Source organism: Cryptomeria japonica, chromosome 6 (genome assembly GCF_030272615.1).
Source record: "Cryptomeria japonica chromosome 6, Sugi_1.0, whole genome shotgun sequence".
In the NCBI taxonomy this organism is placed as follows: Eukaryota; Viridiplantae; Streptophyta; class Pinopsida; order Cupressales; family Cupressaceae; genus Cryptomeria; species Cryptomeria japonica.
The window spans coordinates 461,307,822-461,330,864 of NC_081410.1; the positions used below are offsets into that span (position 1 = coordinate 461,307,822).

The 23,043-nt window shown below is 36.9% G+C and overlaps 3 protein-coding genes across 3 annotated transcripts; all 3 read right to left on the reverse strand.

The window, feature by feature from the left end:
- Positions 1-14,389: 14,389 nt before the first annotated feature.
- LOC131050975 (calcium-binding protein CP1) lies at positions 14,390-15,167 on the reverse strand. The gene has a single exon (XM_057985297.2). The coding sequence runs from the start codon at positions 15,032-15,034 to the stop codon at positions 14,537-14,539; it is 498 nt and encodes a 165-aa protein (XP_057841280.1). The 5' UTR covers positions 15,035-15,167; the 3' UTR covers positions 14,390-14,536.
- Positions 15,168-17,183: 2,016 nt separating this feature from the next.
- LOC131051086 (uncharacterized) lies at positions 17,184-18,070 on the reverse strand. Its single transcript, XM_057985457.2, has one exon. It carries the CDS (start codon positions 17,903-17,905, stop codon positions 17,408-17,410), a length of 498 nt encoding a protein of 165 aa, XP_057841440.2. The 5' UTR covers positions 17,906-18,070; the 3' UTR covers positions 17,184-17,407.
- A 3,681-nt stretch (positions 18,071-21,751) lies between these two features.
- On the reverse strand, positions 21,752-22,644 carry LOC131051092 (uncharacterized). Its single transcript, XM_057985465.2, has one exon. The coding sequence runs from the start codon at positions 22,546-22,548 to the stop codon at positions 22,051-22,053; it is 498 nt and encodes a 165-aa protein (XP_057841448.2). The 5' UTR covers positions 22,549-22,644; the 3' UTR covers positions 21,752-22,050.
- Between the last annotated feature and the right edge of the window lie 399 nt (positions 22,645-23,043).

Below are 23,043 nucleotides of genomic sequence, written 5' to 3' on the forward strand. Positions count from 1 at the left end.
ACATGAAATCATACCCAACCCTTAAGGGAGGAGTACAAGCCAATCTTCAGTCGGTAATCTCCTATTGTTCTTCGATGTCTCCCAAGCCCTAAATGAATGAAATTGATGAATGCTTGATGGATGGATGTTGAATGTTATTGAAGTCTTCAAAGATCTGCTCTTTCGCTGCCTAGAAGGTCCTCGAAAGCCAAAATTCCTGTCCTTTCAAATGAAGAAAGAGAGCTCTTATATATGAAACCCTAGGTCATAATTTCGTCTTTTGGCCGACCTAGAGATTGAATCTCCCACCAATTTCTTGGGGTTAAGCTTTATTTTATGATTGGATCGCGCTCCTAAAATTTTGGGAAAAATGTCCGGGACCATGTGCACGCCGGGCACCATGGTCCCGACAACTTTTCACCAAATTTTCAGGGTCGTCGGATATGATGATTTTAGAGCGAATCCCGAAGTTACAGCTGATTTCGAGATGTTTTGACCCCCAAAACCAAGCCCCCAAGTTCAAAATAGGACCTAATTAGGGTTTTAGATTAAATGATGTATTGGAAGAATAAAACGAAAGGGGCACACTTTAATGAAAAGGGCCCAACTTTATGATATGGGAGATGATAAAATAGAACCTTAGACCTAATTAATTTAATTAATTAAGTGCTAAAGGGGAAATGCAATGCAAAATGCAAAATGCGCCAAGGCGGGTGCTAAACTAGGTGTAAAATTGTACCACCCTAGCAAGTGCGTACAATTTACGACGCTACATTTAGCCCCCACTTTAGCGGTCATATGAACACTACGTGCATATGCAAGCTAAAGTACAGAAAAGTAAACATTATTTGAAAAAGGATATATCCATAAGTCTATCGAACGAAGCCCCCAGCGGTATCTGCAGTACACAGTTAGGAACCGCACCCTACAAAACACACGTTAGATCACAAAATCACCTAATGCTTACTAAGGAAGGTGATGAAAATCCGAGGGTAGCTATATGTCCCCCCCTGTTTCGGCTTGCTAATTTTAGTGAGTTGAAACAGGGTATCATGTTTACCACTTCGAATTGTTAAAGAATATTGATGACAAATGCTCACAAGAAGATTTGATATGAGATCAAAAAACTAATGGAGAATCATTTGGTAAGAAAGAGGACTAAACCTCAATTCCAACACAACAAAGAGTGTGAGGATTTGAGAGCTCTCTAACACAAGATGAAGGATGTAAATAGAAACAAAATGCAAAGAGAAGAAAAGAAAGGAAAAAGCATGAATACACACATTGGTGATCCATGAGAAGAATAATGAGAGAGAAAAACATGGACTTCTTGCCCCTAGATCTTGTCTAGGTGATCCATGGGAAAAAGGACATGGAAGACTAGCCCCTAGAGTCTGTCTAGGTGATCCATGTAAGGGAGGAGATTGAGAAAGTCTAGCCTTATGCCGCTAGTTCCACTCAACCTCGTGCATGTGTGTGTAAGGGAGGTTAGAAGCACCTCATAGGAGTCTATGCCCGAGTATGCTACAACCTGTATATGTATAGTACAAAAGCGTGACATCTCGCTCTAAGAGTCTGTGCTCTGGTTCCGAGAATGACCCATTGCTCAAAAAGTGTAATGTTTATGTCATAAGCAAAGTAGAACAAGGATACCTACCTTCATCACAAAAGAAGAAACCCCAAAAATGCAACAATGTCATAGATCCAAGCAAGAGAGTTTTGCACTCTTTAAGCAAGGATAAGATAGTTGAAAAGGGATTTCTTGTAGTATGTGTAAAAGAGATCCTTAGAGGAGAAGAGATCTTTGTACAAAAGATACCTATCCCCGAGAGGAATTGTCCTAGACAAAGATAACATGTTATAGAATAAGACAAAGAAGAGAATAAGAATGCAATACTTCCTTCTTTTGCGAGGTGAAAGTGATTCTTAATGAAGGATGACGCTCTTTTTAACCCAATTAGGAGAGTGAATTCGTTATGGATGTATTTTACCAAGTGCAAAAGAGGTTGTAGTCAAGGACTTACACCTCTTGTAAGAGAGAATCCTTGAACAAACAACAACAAATGCATACAAGGAATAACATCAAGTAATAAAGTTCACACCATCCACGAAATAGGAAAAAGTGGATCCTTAGATAAAAATAAGAAAAGATCATTGCCTCCCAAGGATAAGGTCAATGAGAAGGACTTACACAATCTTCTAGGGAGAGATTTGGACATAAGCAAAAGAAGAGATGTATGAAATCACTCTTGTCCCCATAGGAACAAGAAAATTAGGCTATTATGTTGCTTCAAAAAAAATATGATTGCACTTGAAATTGTACCATCATGAATGACAATGAGCCCCCAGTAAATGAGCTACCAATGTCACATAATGATGAGCAACATAATAGCCATTAATGTTATTTAAAGACATGATAGACTAAATGAGGTATTTGAATATGACATGTTAAATGCTCAACTATAAGTGAGATCAAGAACATGTATAAAATGATAAAGATTGAAGAAGAAAAGTCACATGAAATCTTAGAAGAGGGATGAGTGTAATTTATTAGAGCCTTATCCCTAGAGGAAAGGACTTTATGATGAATAGGAGATAAAGATTCATAAGTGGATTTAGAAATTTGAGGGGATTCATAAAGAGATTTGTTCATTGCCAAGATTTCCTTATGAGGGGAATGAGAGTTGATAGAAGTAAAAGATGATTTAGTTGAAGTGAGATCATCATCACTACTAAATATAGCATTTACATTGAGAGATGGTCTTTTAGATGCTTTGGTACGTTTGCAAGGATTATAGCCGAGTCCAAAGGCATAATTGTGAAAATTAGTCTCTAGAGGAACTTTTATCCCTTGTTCATGAGCGCCACAACCATTTCCATGATACCCATGCTTAGCAAAAATGTGAAAACCACGACCATAAAGATCAGCCATTTTAGGAAGAGAAGGTGGTTTTTCATAAGACAAAGAATCAAACTCTTCATAATTAGAGGTGTGAGGAGAAGAAGTTTGAGAAGCGGCCACAAAATTATTGCTCATAGGTTCAGGTAAGATTGATTGATTTTTAGTTTCTTCCTTCTTTTTAACTTTAAACTCTCTAGGAGGAACCCTATACTCACCTACAAAGGTGGGATTAAAGTCAAGAGAGCCCCAATCGTCATCTGCGAGAACCTTCTCAGGATCAAAAGCCTTTTTATGCGTATATTCAAGTCGAGAAGGATCTTCTTCAGGAGCTTCAGACTCATCCAAAGAATTTTGATTATCAGAGGGTAAGGATTCATCCATAGGTATCTTGTTCAAAGAGTCATTACTAGAAGAGGAAGGCTTAGATGTTTGCAAACAAGCTTGAAAATTAGTATCACCTATCAAGGTATATGTCTTATTGTTATAAATGAATTTAACTTGTCTATGCAATGTAGAGGGGACAGCTTGCATACCGTGAATCCAAGGTCTCCCTAATAACAAGTTGTATGTTAGATTTCCTGACATAACATGGATAGGAGTAAGCAAAGTAACCGGTCCCATTGTGACGGGTAAGGTGATAATACCTAATGAAGACTTAGCCACATTATCAAAGCCTCGAATGGGATGAGAGTCAGGCTCAATAAGGGATGTATCCACATTCATCTTATGCAATAGATTAATGCTACACACATTAAGGCCAGAGCCATTATCTACCAGTGTTCGTCTTATAGCAGTGTCATTTATGATAACCACAATCATCAAGGGATCATATTGATGTTGAATTTCACTAGTAGGCAACTCATCTTGAGTAAACACAATTTGAGCTTTAGGATTCATCATAGAGTTAACTAAAGATGCTATATTACTAGATGTATTCGGTGGAGGGACATTCAAATCTTTCAAGGCATCTTGTAACATTCCATGATGAACAGAAGAAGTTTGGATCAAATCCCAAAGGGATATCTTAGCAGGGGTAGCTTTAAGTTGTTCTATGAGATCATAGTCCTTACTAAGCATTTGTGAAATACGAGGAGCTTGAGGAAGAATAGGTTGGGAAGGAGGAAGCGAAGTGGGGATAACTGGAGGAGGATTAGGTTGCGTATTGTTTCTTGTGTTATAGGTATGGGCAACCGCATGATAACTCTCTCTAGTCAATTGCTTAGCATACTCATAAGGGCTCTTAGTAGAATAACCTCCTTGCATAGTAATAATAGGTTTCTTAGGAGTGCAAAAAGAATCATTAGCATAACCACCTTGAACCACTAAGATAGGCTTATTTAAAGGTTGAGAATTTTGAGAAGGACAAGCACCTTGGACAGTGAAGAGAGGTTTGTTAGGTGTCTCATTCACATGTATCAAATTGATTGAGGATGGTTTAGAGGAATGAACAAAAGTGTTGGAAGAATTATTGATAGTCTTCTCTTGCACTAAAATCTTATCACGGATCAAATCAATTTTAGGAGAGAGACAAGGGATAGACATTGATGTTTGAGCAGGAAGAGTAATACTAGGAAAGGTCATATCATCCTTTATCATCACAGGATCTACATGGGGAATAAACTCTCTAGGAGAAGGATCAACACTACTCTCTAAAGTCTCACTTTTGAGAGGGAGATCTTTGAAAGAAATGTTAACCATCTTGCTTTGAACTAGGGTTTCCTTATGAGTAGAACCAAGTTGAGGAGAGGGAGATGCTTTATTTTTAGAGGGAGAATAATTGAGATTCAAGGAAGGGGAGAAACTATAAAGGGAGTTTCCAATCTTGATTTCATCCCCTTTGGCTAGGGGTAGAGAATAATCTATACCTTCTTCTAATGGTTCATCCCAAATAGTGAGGTTGTTGAAAGGAATGTTTGAAGTATTGTCAATTTCGGGAGAGGAGATAACATTGTTTATTAATTCCTCATCCTTAAGAGGGAGAGCATCAATAGATGTGTTAAACTCATCCTCTTTCCTCAAAATATGTTCAATACGATCTTTAGGGGAGAGAGAATTAAGGAAATTGCTTATTATTTCATCTTCTTTCTCTAAGGGATGCTTATGGGTAAGACCAACTTTAGGAGAAGGGTAAGCATTTATCATTAATTCATCATCTCTAGTGGGAATTTTGTTGGAAAAGGAAAGGCCATCACTAGGAAATGTAGGGATAATGTCATCTTCTTGCACAAAAGGATCCTCATGAAGGGAGTGTTTTTTAGGAAACACAAAGGCATCAAGGGCATCATCCAACAAAGCCTGATCATATCCATTAAAAGGTTTATCTTTTGATTCAAAAGGAGATATCTCTTCATAGAGGGGATCATTGAAAACAACCATGTTACTAGATTTAGTGGAAGAGCTGATAGGAATGTACCCTTGAGAGGAATCATTCGACTTATCTTTCTCATCACAACGAAATGGCATAGTAACAATGTTTATGAGTTTTTGGTAAAATGAGGGTTTGGTATATTTAGGTTTCAAAAATTCATCTAAAGCTTCATCTAACTCATAATCATCACAAATATGAACATCTTGCAAATAAAAATCTGACATTTTGAAATTGCATAAAATTTAAACACACAATGCAAAGAAACAAAGAAACACACTCTTTTTTTTTTTTTTTCTTTTTAATGAAAATGAAATGAAAACACACTAAATCTAGATCTAGATCTAACAAATGCAATGCAAGAGGAAGCAATGATAGATTCACGTCGGGTTCACCAAAATGTGTGGGAGAAAAAGTGACACTAAGCAAACATGCCCTAATCTCACTTTCAACCACACACTTGTGGATACGAAAGAGCCCAGAGGTATCACACAATTGGCTACTTCTTCCTGTGAAAGAGAGAGCCACGGGCTACCTATTAGGATTTCTATTCCTTTGTTGTAATTGAAAGATAAAATGATGCAAGTTCAATTCCTAACCCCAAAATGCAAGTATGAACTAATGACAAGATTGCAGAATTGAACTTAAACAATGGAAAGCGGAAAGCTGTAAACACAAGGACAAGACAAGAATGTAAATGCATACCCGGTGTTAAAATCTAAGTGAAAATGTTCGGGACGGGGGCGCGGGCGCCACTGTCCTGATTCTGCCCCTGAAACTGCTCCGAAAACTGTTGTTTTTACACTCTGGAAAAGCTGTCAAAAATGCTGAAAATGCTGTCTGTCAGGAGGACCAGGGTGCCCAGCGCCCCTGTCCTGGCAGGACCAGGGCGCCCCACGCCCTTGTCCTGGTCTTTTGCTCTAAAATTTGGTGTGGAGTGCTATCTTGACCTGCTTTTCCCGGATCTGTCACCTGCGGCGTCGTCCGAGTCCCGAAACCTGCACTTATATCTGAAAAGGGTATGGGCGGCTATATAGGGTTTTGCCTTAGTCAAACCCCTGCTTCGGTGATTTTCACCTCCACGAATAGCCAAGTTGTATTGTAAAATGTATTGTGTGTGCAGACCTAGTGTGTGTGCAAGGTCCTTAAATGCAAGAAAGCAAACTAGAGCAACCTAGAAAGTAAACCCTAATTGCTTGTAAATGATAATGTAAATGCTCTAAATCAAGATGCAAAGTGATCTAAAGCATGAATAAAGGATATATTGAAGCTTATGCAAAGACATGAAAACAACATGAAATCATACCCAACCCTTAAGGGAGGAGTACAAGCCAATCTTCAGTCGGTAATCTCCTATTGTTCTTCAATGTCTCCCAAGCCCTAAATGAATGAAATTGATGAATGCTTGATGGATGGATGTTGAATGTTATTGAAGTCTTCAAAGATCTGCTCTTTCGCTGCCTAGAAGGTCCTCGAAAGCCAAAATTCCCGTCCTTTCAAATGAAGAAAGAGAGCTCTTATATATGAAACCCTAGGTCATAATTTCGTCTTTTGGCCGACCTAGAGATTGAATCTCCCGCCAATTTCTTGGGGTTAAGCTTTATTTTATGATTGGATCGCGCTCCTAAAATTTCGGGAAAAATGTCCGGGACCATGTGCACGCCGGGCGCTATGGTCCCGACAACTTTTCACCAAATTTTCAGGGCCGTCGGATATGATGATTTTAGAGAGAATCCCGAAGTTACAGCTGATTTCGAGATGTTTTGACCCCCAAAACCAAGCCCCCAAGTTCAAAATAGGACCTAATTAGGGTTTTAGATTAAATGATGTATTGGAAGAATAAAACGAAAGGGGCACACTTTAATGAAAAGGGCCCAACTTTATGATATGGGAGATGATAAAATAGAACCTTAGACCTAATTAATTTAATTAATTAAGTGCTAAAGGGGAAATGCAATGCAAAATGCAAAATGCGCCAAGGCGGGTGCTAAACTAGGTGTAAAATTGTACCACCCTAGCAAGTGCGTACAATTTACGACGCTACATGCACCTATCATAACATACCTGGATATATGGAAGAACCTAGGCAGTCATAAATAGTGGCAGTTGTAGGGCAAAAGATGCAAGCCTATATGAAAAGATCTAACAAAATCTAACAAGTCTCTTCCTTGCGACCAAATGATACCTCTTGCCAAGCGTAGAACTAGGATGGACTTGGGATTGTTTCTCAAGACTTCTTGAAGCTTATACAGAGGCATAAAAGCTCAGTTTCACTGGGACATTTCTTGTTCATGACTTAGGCGAAGACTCATCATCATACACATGTTTTATTGGGAGGCGGAAAAGAAGGAATGTTGTGCATAGGTGGCCTGGATGGCAGATGATTTGTAGTATCGACATGATAGACAGTGGATTCAGTTATTTACCTTGGCGCTTGCACAGAGGTTTTCACCAAGATACTTACCCATAGCGCCACAAATTGTTTTTCTTTCTTTTTCTTTCTTTTTTCTTTTTTTTTCTTAATTTTTTTGTATCATAAGGTGCCTGTTTGCCAGGTTTGCACCAAAGTGACAATTTTTTCAGGATCTTTTTTTTTTTTTTTTCATTTTTTTTTTTGACAATTTAAGACTTTCTGAGGACTAAGCATAAAACCTTTTGAGGTGCATGATATTCATCGGATCTTCCAAAGGATCGCCTTTAGGAGTAGCCAACTGATAAGCTCCTGATCCATATTTCGCTGTGATTACATATGGTCCAAGCCAATTAGGCTCGAACTTGCCTTTCTTTTCTCTTTCTTGTAGATTTTTCTGATTCTCCATGAGGACAAGATCACCAACTTGAAATTCTCAGGTTCTGACTTTTTTATGATAACTCATACGCAGACGGTTTTGATATACTCGGAGATGATTCAAGGCCTTGAGGTGCCTTTCATCTAACAATTCTAGCTCTTGTAAGCGGGCAATTATGTATTCTTCCTCTGGTAGGATGTTTTGCAGCGATACCCTTAGAGAGGGGATCTCGATCTCAAGGGGAAGGATAGCTTCAGAACCAAATACTAGGGAATAAGGAGTGGCACCTGTGGGGGTGCGGTAGGCCCACAATGCAGGATGGATTTGGAGGTGCCAATCACGACCCGCTTCATTGACTGTCTTTTTGAGGATTTTTATTAGGGAAGCCTCAGCTTGACCATTGCCTTGGGGATAATATGGAGTGGAGAAGCGGTGTTGGATGTTGAATTTTTGGCAGAGTTCTTTGACATCCTGGTTTTTAAATTGTTTACCATTATCTATGATGATAACTTTTGGGATGCCATATCGGCAGATTAGGTAGTTCAGGATGAATTTGGATATTTGCTTGTCGGTGGTGAAAGTAAGAGGGATAGCCTCTACCCACTTGGTGAAGTATTCAGTGGCGGTGATAATGAATTTATGTCTGTTGGAGGATGAAGGGTGGATTTTCTCAATGAGATCGAGCCCCCACTGCGAGAAGGGCCATGGTGTAATGAATGGTTGCAATTCTTGTGACGGTGCATGAATCTTGTCACCATGCTGCTGGCAAGGGATGCATTTCTTCACATAGTTGTATGCATCTTCTTCCATTTTAGGCCAATAGTATCTTGTTCTCAAATTTTTTTTAGCCAATGTGAGTCCACTTGAGTGTGCCCCACAGATGCCCTCATGTACTTCACGTAATGCCCATTTGACTTCTTGTTTATCTAAACACCTTAGGAGGGAACCATCAAAATGCCTTCTGAACAAGGTGTCTGCAAGGATGGTGTAACGGGCACATCGACGGATGAAAGTTTGTTGTTGGGTTTTGGTGAGATGTGGGGGAATGGTGTTGTCTTTGAGGAAAGTGAAGGTTTCTTGGTACCAAGGGGACTCTGGACCAACGAGAACACATACCATTTCAGATTCTGGTAGGTCGTATGTCGGTATAAACAATTGCTTGACCAAGAACTCGCACTTCTGACTGTGTGCTGGCATTTGAAGGAGGGAGCCAATGGTGGCCATTGCATCTGCAGCCTCGTTGTTTGTTCGTGGGATTTGATCAAACTTGATTGCCATGAAATGTTGCTTAAGATCTTCAACCATGGTACGGTAGGGAAGGAGTTTATCATCTTTTGTCTGGTATTCATCATTGACTTGTTTTATGACGAGCTGGGAATCACCATAGACTTGTGATTCCTTTATTTTCCAGTGGATAGCCAAGCGTAAACCTATGATGAGGGCCTCGTATTCTGCTATGTTATTAGTACATGCAAAGGCTATCTTGTATGATTTGGGGATGCCATCTCCTTAAGATGCGACCAATAATATTCCTGCCCCCGATCCATTTTGAGTGTAGGAGCCATCAAAATACAATTTCCATGTGGAGGATGTGGCAACAATCATAATGAACTCATCTGGTAATTCTGTGAGAAGAGGATGGTCACTTGGAAGTGGAGCTTCAGCCAACTGATCTGCAATAACTTGTCCCTTGATTGCCTTTCTGTCCACATATTCGATGTCAAACTCACTTAGAAGCATGACCCATTTAGTCGTTCTGCTAAACCTGTGATGAGGGCCTCGTATTCTGCTATGTTATTAGTACATGCAAAGGCTATCTTGTATGATTTGGGGATGCCATCTCCTTGAGGTGCGACCAATAATATTCCTGCCCCCGATCCATTTTGAGTGTAGGAGCCATCAAAATACAATTTCCATGTGGAGGATGTGGCAACAATCATAATGAACTCATCTGGTAATTCTGTGAGAAGAGGATGGTCGCTTGGAAGTGGAGCTTCATCCAACTGATCTGCAATAACTTGTCCCTTGATTGCCTTTCTGTCCACATATTCGATGTCAAACTCACTTAGAAGCATGACCCATTTAGTCGTTCTGCCAGTGAGAGCAACTTTTGACAAGAGATATTTAAGTGGATCAATTTTAGCAATTAATTTTGTCTTGTTGTTTAACATATAGTGTCGTAGTTTCTGTGTGCTGAATACTAATGCCAAACATGCTCTTTCAATGGGGGTGTAGTTGAGTTCATATCCTACCAACATCCGACTGATGTAGTAAATGGTGTGTTCCTTCCCTTGATCATCTGTTTGCGCCAGTAATGCCCCCAATGCCACTGTAGTAGCACATATGTACAAAATGAGGGGTTTTCCAGGGGTAGGTGGCATCAAAACTGGAGGTGATGCTAGATATTCTTTTAATTTTTCAAAGGCCTTTTGACAGAGGCAATCCCATTTGAATTTTGTGTCTTTACGTAACAAATGTGCAAATGGATGGCACTTGTCGGCTAGCTGTGAAATGAAACGCTTGACAGACTGGAGTTTTCCTTGGAGACTGCGTAGTTGTTTGAGAGTTTTTGGTGGAGGCATTTCCATAATAGCTTTTACTTTTGCGAGATCAACCTCGATGCCTCTGCGGGAAACAATGAATCCTAGTAGTTTTCCCGATGTGACGCCAAACACACACTTTTTAGGATTTAGGCGCAGCTTGTATTTTTTCAATCTTTCGAAGATCTGTTTTAGAATAGGGATGTGCTCTTGTCTTGTCTTGGATTTGCCTAGCAGATCATCCACACAGTCCTCCATAATTTTGTGCAAGAGGTCATGAAAAATTGTTGTCATTGCCCGTTGATATGTAGCTCTAGCATTTTTAAGGCCAAAAGGCATGACCCGGTAACAGAAAGTACCCCATGGTGTTGTGAATGCGGTTTTATGCTGATCCTCATCTGCTATCTTGATTTGGTTGTATCCAGAAAACCCATCCATTAGAGATAGCATTTCATGTCCTGCTGTAAGATCCACAATCATATCTATGTTTGGGAGCGGGAAATCGTCTTTAGGACAAGCTATATTTAGATCTCGGAAATCTGTGCAAATGCGGATGCCCCTAGCAGGTTTGCCGACAGGCACAATGCTGGAGACCCATTCAGCGTAGTCTATGGGTTTGATAAATTCCGTGTCTAACAACTTTTGAAGTTCTGCCTTGACCAAGAGAGCAATATGCGGGTGCATTTTGCGGAGTTTTTGTTTTATAGGTTTTGCATCTGGGAGGACAGCGAGATTGTGAACCACCAAGGTAGGATCCAACCCTGGCATATCGGAATAGGACCATGCAAAATTGATTTTAACCTTTGTAAGGAAGTTGATGAAGTCTTGTTTCTCGATTTCGGTGAAGGATTTGGCAATGAGCACATTTTTCGGAATGACTTCGGTGCCCATGTTGATGCTGTCTGTTTCTTCTATCAACAAATTTGATTTGTCCTATGGAAGGTAACCAATGGTAGGGAGGTCAAATCCCTCATCGTCAAGTGCATACCCTACACCTAAATACCCCTTCATTTTACATCAATTTGGGTGGATTTTATAAATGCAAGGTTTCAACATTCAACTTGGCTCTTTGGTATACTTGTGAACCTTAATATTGAATTTATCCTTTTTTTATGCTAAATCCATCATTGTACAACAAGAGAGCCAAATTTTGTTTAAGACTTTATTTCCTTAGACTAGGTTGCCTCCCATGATCAAGTCCTCCAATTATGAATTCCAAACCTTGCACTTTCTTAAGGAATTTATAGTAATATGATTGTTTCTCATTTTCTTGTGTGGTTTCGCAAGCATTTTGGGGTGCAAAACTGGGAGCAAGTCGACATGGGACAATATTTCTTGCTCAGACAAGCTGAATGTTGAGTGGTTTATGCCTGGCTCCAAACACTAGGGAACAAGGCGTCCTGATTGGTCTGCTCATGGGAGTGGGGAACCCTAAGTGCCTTGCACCCTCAAATGTGACCTCAAATTGGGACCTGAGGTCCAAAATGGAAAGGAGAAGCCATAATGAAATGCTAAATAGCATTGGATCAAGTATGTCAAGCAAGAAAGGCCAGGAATGCTAAAATAGGGTCTAGATAAGCAAGAAATTGCATAGGGATGCAATTTAGATGCTACAGTAATACTCTATTTCCATAGACTAGGTTTCCCACATGGTTTTTTGCCACACCCATGATCAAGTCCTCCAATTGTGAATTTCAAACCTTGCACTTTCTTAAGATGAATTTCTAGTAATATGATTGTTACTCATTTGCTTGTGTGCCAAAGGTACCAAGTTGTGTGTTTAGAAATTATATTTAAGGACGTCATTGTAAGTCATTTTAATCTTCAAGAAACATTTACTCATAACACAAAATCAACTACATTTAGTCAAATCAATCTCAAATTAGTCTTAATTTAACTACTCTTAATTGCATCAACATTTACACTCTTTATATGGCATGTATCCAACCTTATTATATAATCCATTTACTTAGTATCGATATTTGTATTGTTCATTTAGTATGTACTTCATCTTGTTACATCAATCGTGAAGGATTGAATGCAATGATCAACAAAGTTACTGGTCTTCCTTCTATTTATAATATGCCACTAAAAATGCTTCTCAACACTATTGTTACTTAGATAGAGATATAGGTGCAATTAAACAAGTTTTGGAAATCTCAAAAGCAAAAATTAATAGTGGATAGAATAATTATAGGAGCAATGTGATCTAGGACTAAACTATGAGATCAATATATTCCTAACAGTTAGAAATTTCAAATCACTTTTCTCACATGTTTGTAATTGTTCTCTAATTTCTTGTTTCTAGTTTATTTTTTATTTATTTTTATCACATTTCAATGAATGAAAGCAATCACAGTCAAATACAAACTAGAGACTAGATAATGATCTTTTTATAATGTCTTGGAGCCATGTTTCTATTTCTCTCTCACTCAAAATATTATTCATTTATCATTCTAAACTCCTTTAAAAATCTAATATTTAATATATATAAGATACTATCCTTAGATTCCTCTATTTAAGGTTTACTTTATTCCACTTGGTTTAATCTTATTAAGATGAAAATCACATACTTTGCAATGCTCCCCTTTATTTTGGACTCATTTTGACCCGTTCATCCCTAAAGTAATGGATAGCGTACAAAATGATATGTTTTACATGGAAATTGGCAAATAAGTTGATCATGGCATTATCCCGTTTGAACCTATTCTTGGGGTATAAACTCAATTCTTGATTTTATCCATTTCTTTCCTAGGGTTAGATCAATAGTGACACAAATGACCTTGGTCAATTGCATGATTTATATAGATGTCTCAGAGTTCTTAAAATTTAAAATATGAAGCCCAAAGTTTATCCTCTACTTAGCCATTATAAGCCAACTTGAAGCATAAAATATTTGAATAGCATGCTAGGGTGTTGTATTTAAAAGACATATCCTAATTCATTTAGTACATCTAGCAAACTTTGAGAAGCATGTCTAGCACCTAGAAAGAAACTATGTTATTAATTGCATTATCTTTACAGTATTATGTACATAACATCCTAGACGTATTGCATGACTGATTGTTGTCCTTGATCTTTGCATAAAGTTGTTGACTTGGTATCCGTGTGAATTTGAAACAAGCGAGATATTATCCCTTCCACTCTAAGAGTTTTTATGCAAGATGGAGAAATGATTAAAATGAGTTGAAGTAGAGTATCCAAAAATTTACGAACATTAGGTCCATGCAAATGTTTAGATCCTTACTCATATGATATTTCCACAATTATATAGATCACTTTTATAGTATTGAAAGTGACCCGCAACCTTTGATTCTAGAACACTAAACAAATCACTTCTATCACAATATATTTGCATCAAAATTTCATATCTATATGTATCAAAATATTTGCTGAATATATTTTATAAATTTTATGAAATATTTGTTCATAAGATTTATCTAAAATACCTTTTTATTTATTTAAATCTTTTTTTTATATATTTTATTATAGATGATTTGAACTCAATATCATTTAGACATACAGCATAGACTTTTCCATTAAATCAAATGCCCTTCCATAATTTATATAAAACTCTAAAACACACCGAATAACTATCGAAAACTCTAAAACACACGGACTAACTATCTAAAACTCTAAAACACACTGAATAAATAAATGAGATTTACCTAGTGCTGCTTTACATTAACGTGATATTTTTAATTTTTGCTGCTTGGGTCAATTGGAAATACATTAAAGAAAAATTAAAAAATAGACAGAACCCGGTCATTTGACACAGACGGGGAACATAATAAGCATCCGTACATAAACAATGTAAATTTTCATTCTCTGCTTCTTGGGCTATTGGGAAACACATCGGAAAACAAATATAGGTAGAACCAATTTGAAAACTCTCTGTTCACATTTAAAAAAATTGTTCACATCAATCCAGAAGAGATTGTGTTGGACCCCAAAAGCAGAATCACAGGGACACATTTATCATGGTGATCATGAGAGCCAGAAAATCCTTATAGCAGATGCCTGACTGAGCAGAAGCACCAGCTGCCTCTATCATCTCCACCACATCCTCATCATTCAATTGGTGCATTGCCTCGCCCATGAAGCTCTTCAAATCTCCCACACTGACAACCCCATCTCCATCCCTGTCCATCACTCTGAATGCCTCCTCCAATGCACTGTTTCCTTCATTCTTTTGTTCCACCCTCATCAAACCAGTCATAAGCCCTTCAAACTCTTCAAACTCCACAAACCCATTATGCTTTCTGTCTGCAACAGAGATCATGGATTCAATCTCCTCTCTGCTAAGATGAGTTTGTTTGTGGTTGTTGAAGAAGTCTTGGATATCATTGAAAGCAATTCTTCCATCTCCATCTTTGTCTAAGACGTTGAAGACCTCTTTCACAGTGGGGGAAGGACCCCTCAATCCCCTCGTCTCCCTTCTCTCAGTTGGAGGGCACATTTTATTTTCTTCTTCTGGTCTCTAAAAACTCAATGGGCGTTGTTAGATCTTTTTGCAGAGTTGAATGGATCAAAACAGATTCAATTGAGAGGAGACAAGCAGGGCAAAGTATTTATAGCCCAACACATTCAAAATGTGAAGACAAGCGGCAAGCAGGGTTTAAAGAATGCTCCCCACGATACCGAGGAATGAGGTCGGCAATGACGTATTGGAATTTGGAAGAGAGTATCCTTGCGAAAATCTTGCGGGCCAAGTATGCGGCGGGGCCAAGTAATGCAGCGGCTTTTGTCTTTGAAGCCAAAAGTCAAATCTTATTTGATTTTGTTCATGCCATGTGTTAGCATTTGGACTAGGTCTTTTGAAAATTGTATATCATGTAATTTTTTTTTGATTTTTGGTGAAGTTGAATGGTTGTTAAATGTAAGAATTTCACAATTTAAATGATGAGGACAGAATTCTGCTTTGCATGATTTTGATAGAATAAAGAAATTAATTATGTATAATCTAACCATCCATGTCATGGTGCATATAAAGATCAAAATAGTTATTTTTAGTTGGTCTTATATACATATTTCTTATTGCCTCACTTTGACCACCACAAAATTAATAATCATGTGATATTGGTATCAATAAAGTTGCACAACTGATTTAATTATTAATTTTTTTTTCAAGCTACTAGATATACCAATAAATGACTCTTGATCTACTAAATGATTTTTTCGTGAACTGAAACATAAGCGTTAATTGAACCTTCCCTTATAGGTTCGTACTTTTGCTTGCCATTTTCTTACCTGAAGAGATAATTGCCTGGTTTGTGGTGCATTAACTTCATTAGAAGCATTATTAGTAGTGATTTTGTTTTGGGGTAACTTAAGATCTGAGGACATTTCTTAGCAGTATTTGCCTTTAGGACCACCTTAATAGTCACATGGCTTCAGGCCCTTCTGTGTTTTTATTTGGTATATGATACCCAGTGAGTGGAGGCCACTATTGTGGAGTCGGGCTTTGATTTGGACCTTATGCTGACATTGGTAAACCTTTGGTTTACATATGGACAATTTTGTTAAGAGCTTTGATTTTAAATGGTAGCAAATTTGATCGATTGTTTTGTTACTAGATTTCTGGTTTAGACTGCATCAAAAAACTGTTATACAGTCTAAACCAAAAATCTAATAACAAATCAATTATAGATTGTAGAAATCTGATATTACTGACTGATCAATTGTTCGAAAGTTACAGTATTATTTCTTAAAAAAAAATAAAAAATGTATTTTTGAAAATCACAAGATTTGCTTTTCGTTTGTTCTGTGAGTTAAAATTGAAATAAGATTTATCCTCATTATGGTTGCTCAAAATTGCCCATATGTTTACAATTTCCCGTGTTTCCAATCGCCTGGGATTGTGTTTTCATTCTCTCACTCGTTTCGGAGCACACAGTGTGACTGCTGAAAGCATACACAGCTGACAATTAGTATTTCTAGGAAACTAACATCGAGACGTGAAATGGATTTGCCTACTTGGTGTAATCTGAAGTTTAATACAGATTGGAAACAAAGGCATTCGTACAGATATTAACGCTATATTTCAATATTTACTTTTTGGGTTCATCAGAAACAAATTAATAAGTAAAATAGGCGGGCCTGGTTGGGAAAAACCTGTGTTACATATTGAGAACATGAGCATTCCTTACAGAGATTGAGGTGGTTATTCAGTTTTCCCTTCTTAGGCAATGGGGAGTACATTAATAAACAAATTTATGCAGAACCCATTTGAAAGACCCCTCTGTTACACATTTAATACATATTGAGAAAATAAGCATTCCTGTACATTGAGAGGCAAATTTATGCAGGATCCATTTGATTGACCTCTGTTACATATTTAAAACATATTGGAAACATGAGCATTGTTTATAGAGGTTGAAGTGGTTATTCAGTTTTCCCTTCTTAGGGCAATGAGAAATTTTCCCTTCTTAGGGCAATGAGAAATACATTAAGGGACAATTTTTTACGGAAACCATTTGAAAGACCTCTGCTACACATTTAACACATAATGAGAACATGAGCATTTCTTATAGAGATTGAGGTGATATTCAGTTTTTCCTTCCTAAGGTAATGGGAAATACATAAGTGACAAATTTATGAAGAACCCATTTGAAAGTCATTGTTACACATATAACATATATTGGGAACATAAGCATTCCTTATTACAGATTGATGTGATTTTTCAGTTTTTCCTTCTTGGAGTAACGGGAAATACATTAATAAACAATTTTATGCAAAACCCATTTGAAAAGCCTCGGTTTACATTTAACAAAACCGATTCCATTGGTTTGGAGGACATTTTGTTTGAACATATAAGCAAAATTTGGGCCAGTCACTGGGATCCATTCATCATCGCCATCATGAGAGCCAAAAATTCCTTGTAGCAGATGCCTGACTGAGCACAAGCACCGGCTGCCTCTATCATCTCCACAACATCCTCATCATTCACACTGTGCATTGCCTCGCCCATAAAGCTCTTCAAATCCCTCACACTCACAATTCCATCTCCATCCCTGTCCATCACTCTAAATGCTTCCTCCAATGCATTGTTTTCTTCATTTTTTCCTTCCCCCGTCATCAATGCCATCATAAGCCCCTCAAACTGTTCAAACTCCACATACCCATTATGATCTTTGTCTACTACAGAGATCATGGACTGAATCTCCCCTCTGCTGAGATAAGTTTGCTTGTGAGTATGGAAGAAATCTTGCAGATCATTGAAAGCAATTCTTCCATCTCCATCTTTGTCTAAGACATTGAAGGCTTCTTTAACAGTAGGAGGAGATCCCCTGAATCCCCACAGCTCCTTTCTCTTACTGGGAGGGCACATGTTTCCTCAATGAGTGTTATTTGATCTTTTTCTGGAGTTGAATAACTACAACCAGAGGAAATGATTTCAGTAAGCAAAAGAGGCATTGGCAAAGCACTTTATAGGCTAAAATTGTGTGGTGCAGGGGCAAAAAGAATCTCGGAAGGTGCCTACATTGTGGGGATGAATGAGGACGGCAGAGACCTTATGGAATGGTGGAGCTTAGAGAATCGTCGATAAAGACAAATTCTAAGATGTAAGGTCTATGACAACCGTTTAATACAGACAATTTCCAAGAAACACACCGCCTGAATGTACACACGTAGCTGTCTTTTGTCTTTTAAGCGAGAATGGGTCAAACTTTCTTGGCCTTATTTGGATGAGCCAGATTCAGAGCCCTCGTACTCTCAGTTGATTTTTGTATGATAGTCCTTGGGAGGGGGATTCGAGGATCTTTTTAGAATTGAAATCAAATGCAGACCACCTGTTTTTGGACATTTTGTAAAGTTGAAATTGAAAAACATTTTATTCAAGAATGTGATGTTTTCAAGGTCAAGGGACAGTAATGAAAACATTTTGAGAGTCAGTTCTTGGGATAATTTATTTCATGAGAGATTTGTGGAGAAGTTGAAATGTAGAAGTCAGTTTGTCCTATTATCCATTTGCTCTACAACAGAAAAAAAATTGTACAATTAATCCAATACTTATGTACAAATGTAGCAATTATCAATAAAGTTGTACAATTGATCTAATTACTAACTTTTTTTTCTTAAAAATGATTTTATTTTTTAGTGGGCTTTTAATTAGCGAAATCTAATAAATGGTAATTGGAACATTAATGGTAACTAGTGTTCTTCCCCTGACAATTAGATTCATTTTTTTAATAGACCTGTTAATATTTTTTTATTACAATTAATTTTTTATTTATTTTTAATAGTCAAAATTATAATTCTATAAAAAATATATTAAATAAATGAAATTGATAAAAATTAACGAAACATTTTTTTTATTTTAAAGTAATAGAAAGAGTTGTATAAATCTTTTAATAATAAGTATGTTGGCTAATCAATAAAATTTGATATTGGATTGTTGTAGAATATGAATGGTTTATCCTTTTTTTAAGTTAATTTTTTACATATTTTATTATCTTAACAAAATGGTTGTACACTATAAATAGATATTTTTCTTGATTAAATCAATTTTGTTTAATATGCTAAGATTTGATTTAAATATTCCCATCTATGGTTTAAAAATGATCATTTACCTATTGAAAAGGAAAGTATTTGAGCATATATTAATATGATATTTTAATATTTTCTTTTTGAATTCATTAGAAATAAATTTAGTAGTAAATTAGTTAGAATTTACTTGAAAAAATAACGTAAATATTATTTATAAAAATTGATATTATTTTTCTATTTTTCCTTCTTAAGACAATACCAAATTTGTGCATAATTCATGTAAAAAACCTATGCTACACATATTGGGAAGATAATGAGTATTCCTTATACAGTTAAAGACAAATTTATGCAAAACCCATTTAAAAAAACCCTATTCACATTTAAGGAAACTAATTCTATAGATTCAAAGGAGATTTTGTTGAAGTATATAAGCAAAATTCAAGCCAATCACTAGGGTCTATTTATCATCATCATCATGGGAGCTAGAAAATCTAGCACTTCTGACAATGGAGTCAGAAGTGCTAGATTCTAGCGTGATTAGGGTAAAGTTAGTAGGGCCACATGGGCTAATAGCAACTACATAGAGGATTGTAGATAGAGACGTATGCCAAATGATTGCCCTCCTATACACTTGCTATATTTTTGGGGGTACACAAGTCTATGGACCTCATATCAATGATTAAAAAATAACAAAACCTTAAAAAATTAGAAAATTGTACCCTTTGACCAATTATGCCTAAATGATGTAGGAAATGTGTAGACAATGAATATGCCACAAAAGATGTCATAGAGGAGAGGATCCAGTAGTTAAGCACATTCCAATAACTGTTATAGCATTTGTTGATTTAATGCCTAGTATTTTTAACAATATTGGACCAATAGTTGTGACTTTAAAGATGTTAGTGTTGACAAGGACTACCCATAATTGAATGAAAAGTATTCTTTAGATCTAAAAAGAATCAAATCATGTGATGCCACATTAGGCACCAATAAAACATGACTTAGTGAACAAGTATTGGTCTCACTTTTTGGGGGCATTTTTGGACACCTTGGCAAAAAACACACTAATGGCATCATATTTGATGGTGTCGCCCTACAACCTTAGTTATAAGTAGGGACTTGCCAAGTAAGCTACGGTACAAAAATGAGAGTGATTTAAAATTTCCACGTAGGAATTTGAGGAGCATGAAGTTAGGGTGCTCAACTATTGGGTCCTCTTACCTAGTCAGCATCTATTGTAAGATCCTTATGGATTGTATAGATGAAATATGACCAAGAAGCTTGAGGCCCTACAAAAATGCCCTCTTTAAAGCAATTCCAAACTCTATCAAGTTATAGTAGTATCTATAGAATTAGGTCTTCTATACTCATCAATGAAGTTAGATTTTGGTTAGGATACACCAACCAAAAAGCTTGGTAAAAATATTTGGAAAGAGAGAAGGAGCTCAGAGATCTAGAAGTCTAATACCATGATAAAGTTGTCAAAAGAACTTCACGAGCATGAATCTTTTATGACACAAACAACCTTCCACAAGAGAGAAAAACAAGTAAGATTGCTATATTCTCAATATTGGTACAATAAAGTACTATACAAATGTACATTGCGACTTTTATATATAGATAAGGGTGAGACAAGAGATAATGTGTGATTGAGACAAGTGTCATGATCATGTTACTTGCGATAAAATTTAAATGTCTTAAGTAAACTTAATTAAGTGTGAAAAGGACCAAAGAAAAAACCCAAGTAGATAATATTTTTTTCCACACCGACAACATGTGCTTCCACAACCTATTTACCAACATAACAAATGTAGAATAAATTTTCTAACTAAATGTGAATAATTAATTATAAAAGAATAATGTGTAAAATAGTCGTGGGAGACACTTAAAAGGTTTAAATCCTCCCACAAAAATAATGAGGTGGGGAACTTTGACAAGGTAGCTATTTTGTTTTGGGGTAAATTTAGGTTTGTAGACATTTCTTAGCAGTATTTGTCTTTAGGACATTTCTCAACAGTGTTATGTCTTAAGGGCCCTTCTTGATTTTATTTGGTATCCCAATGAGTGGATGGAATGACTATCCTAAAATGCACCAAACATTTATTATAATTTATTTAAATCAAAGTGACATTTATTATAATTTATTTATAACCTATACTTTGAACATTCTAAGAGTGACTATCTTTCTTTTTAATTAAAAATGTCATTGGCTCTTTATAACTTTGTTGACTGCATAGACATTCGCCCTGAATGACTGGAGGCCACCATTGTGGAGTCAGGTTTTGACTTGGAACCTCTGCCGGCATTAGTAAACTTCTGGTTTACAAATGGACAAGCTTGTTAACAGTTTTGACTCTAAATGTCAGTGAATCTGGTCAACTGTTGTTTGAAAGTTATAATATTGTTGCAGATTCTTGCAAAAATAATTTTTAACAGTATGACCGCTGAAAGCATACACAGCTGACAATTAATTGTTTTTAGGATCTTAACATCGAGATATGAAAATATTTTTTCTTCTTGATTTAATATAAAGTTAAACACAGATCGGAAAGAAAAGCATTTGCACAGATATTAAGCGATATTTTACTATTTGCTTTTTGGGTCCATCAGAAATAAATTAATATACAAAACAGCTGAGGCAGAACCAGCTTAAGAAAAACTTCTGATACACATTTAACACATTGAGAACATAAGCATTCCTTATAGAGATTGAGGTGATTATTCAGTTTTTCCTTCTTAGGGCAATGCGAAATACACCCATTTGAAAGATCTCTGTTACACATTTAACATATATTGGGAACATAAGCATTCCTTGCATAGATTGATGTGATTTTTCAGTTTTTCCTTCTTGGGACGATGGGAAATACATTGATAAACAGATTTATGCAGAACCCATTCGATAAAGCGCCTGTTTACATTCAATAAAACTAATTCCATTGGCTTGGAAGTCATTTTGTTGGAACATTTATGCAAAATTTTGGCCAGTCACTGGGGTCCATTAATCAGCATCATCATGAGAGGCAGAAAATCCTTGTAGCAGATGCCTGACCGAGCAGAAGCACCAGATGCCTCTATCATCTCCACAACATCCTCATCATTCACACTCTGCATTGCCTCGCCCATGAAGCTCTTCAAATCCCTCACACTCACAATTCCATCTCCATCCCTGTCCATCACTCTGAATGCTTCCTCCAACGCATTGTTTTCTTCATTTTTTTCTTCCCTCATCATCAATGCCATCATAAGCCCCTCAAACTCTTCAAACTCAACAGACCCATTACGGTCTTTGTCTGCTACAGAGATCATGGACTGAATCTCCTTTCTACTGAGAAAAATTTGTTTGTGGGTATGAAAGAAATCTTGCAGATCATTAAAAGCAATTCTGCCATCTCCATCTTTGTCTAAGACATTGAAGGCCTCTTTTACAGTCGGAGGAGGAGCCCTGTATCCCCATAAATCCTTTCTCTTACTGGGAGGGCACATTTTTCCTCAATGGGTGTTATTTGATCTTTTTCAGGACTTAATAACTAGAACCAGAGAGAATGAATTCAGTAAGCAAAAGAGGCATAAACAAAGCAATTTATAGCCTAAAATTGTGTGGTGTAGGGGCATAAAGAATTCCAGAATATGCCTACATTGTGGGGATGAATGAGGAAAGCAGTGACGTTTTGGAATGGACAAGAGAATCGTCCTATAAGGACAAATTCTAAGATGTAATGTGACAACTTCTGAGAAATACACCGCCATAAGGCACGCGCGTAGCTCTGCTTTGTCCTTCAAACGAAAAGAGGCAACATTTTTTTGGCTTTATTTGGATGGCCAGATGCTCCTCAGCCTTGTACTCTTAGGTCGGAGGGAAGGTACGGGGATCTTTCAACTGAAATCAAATGCAGACCACATATTTTTGGACATTTATGGAAAAGGAGAAGGAAGATTGGAATTTTTTTTGGTAGTTCATGGGCCTAAGAGATTTTTTTT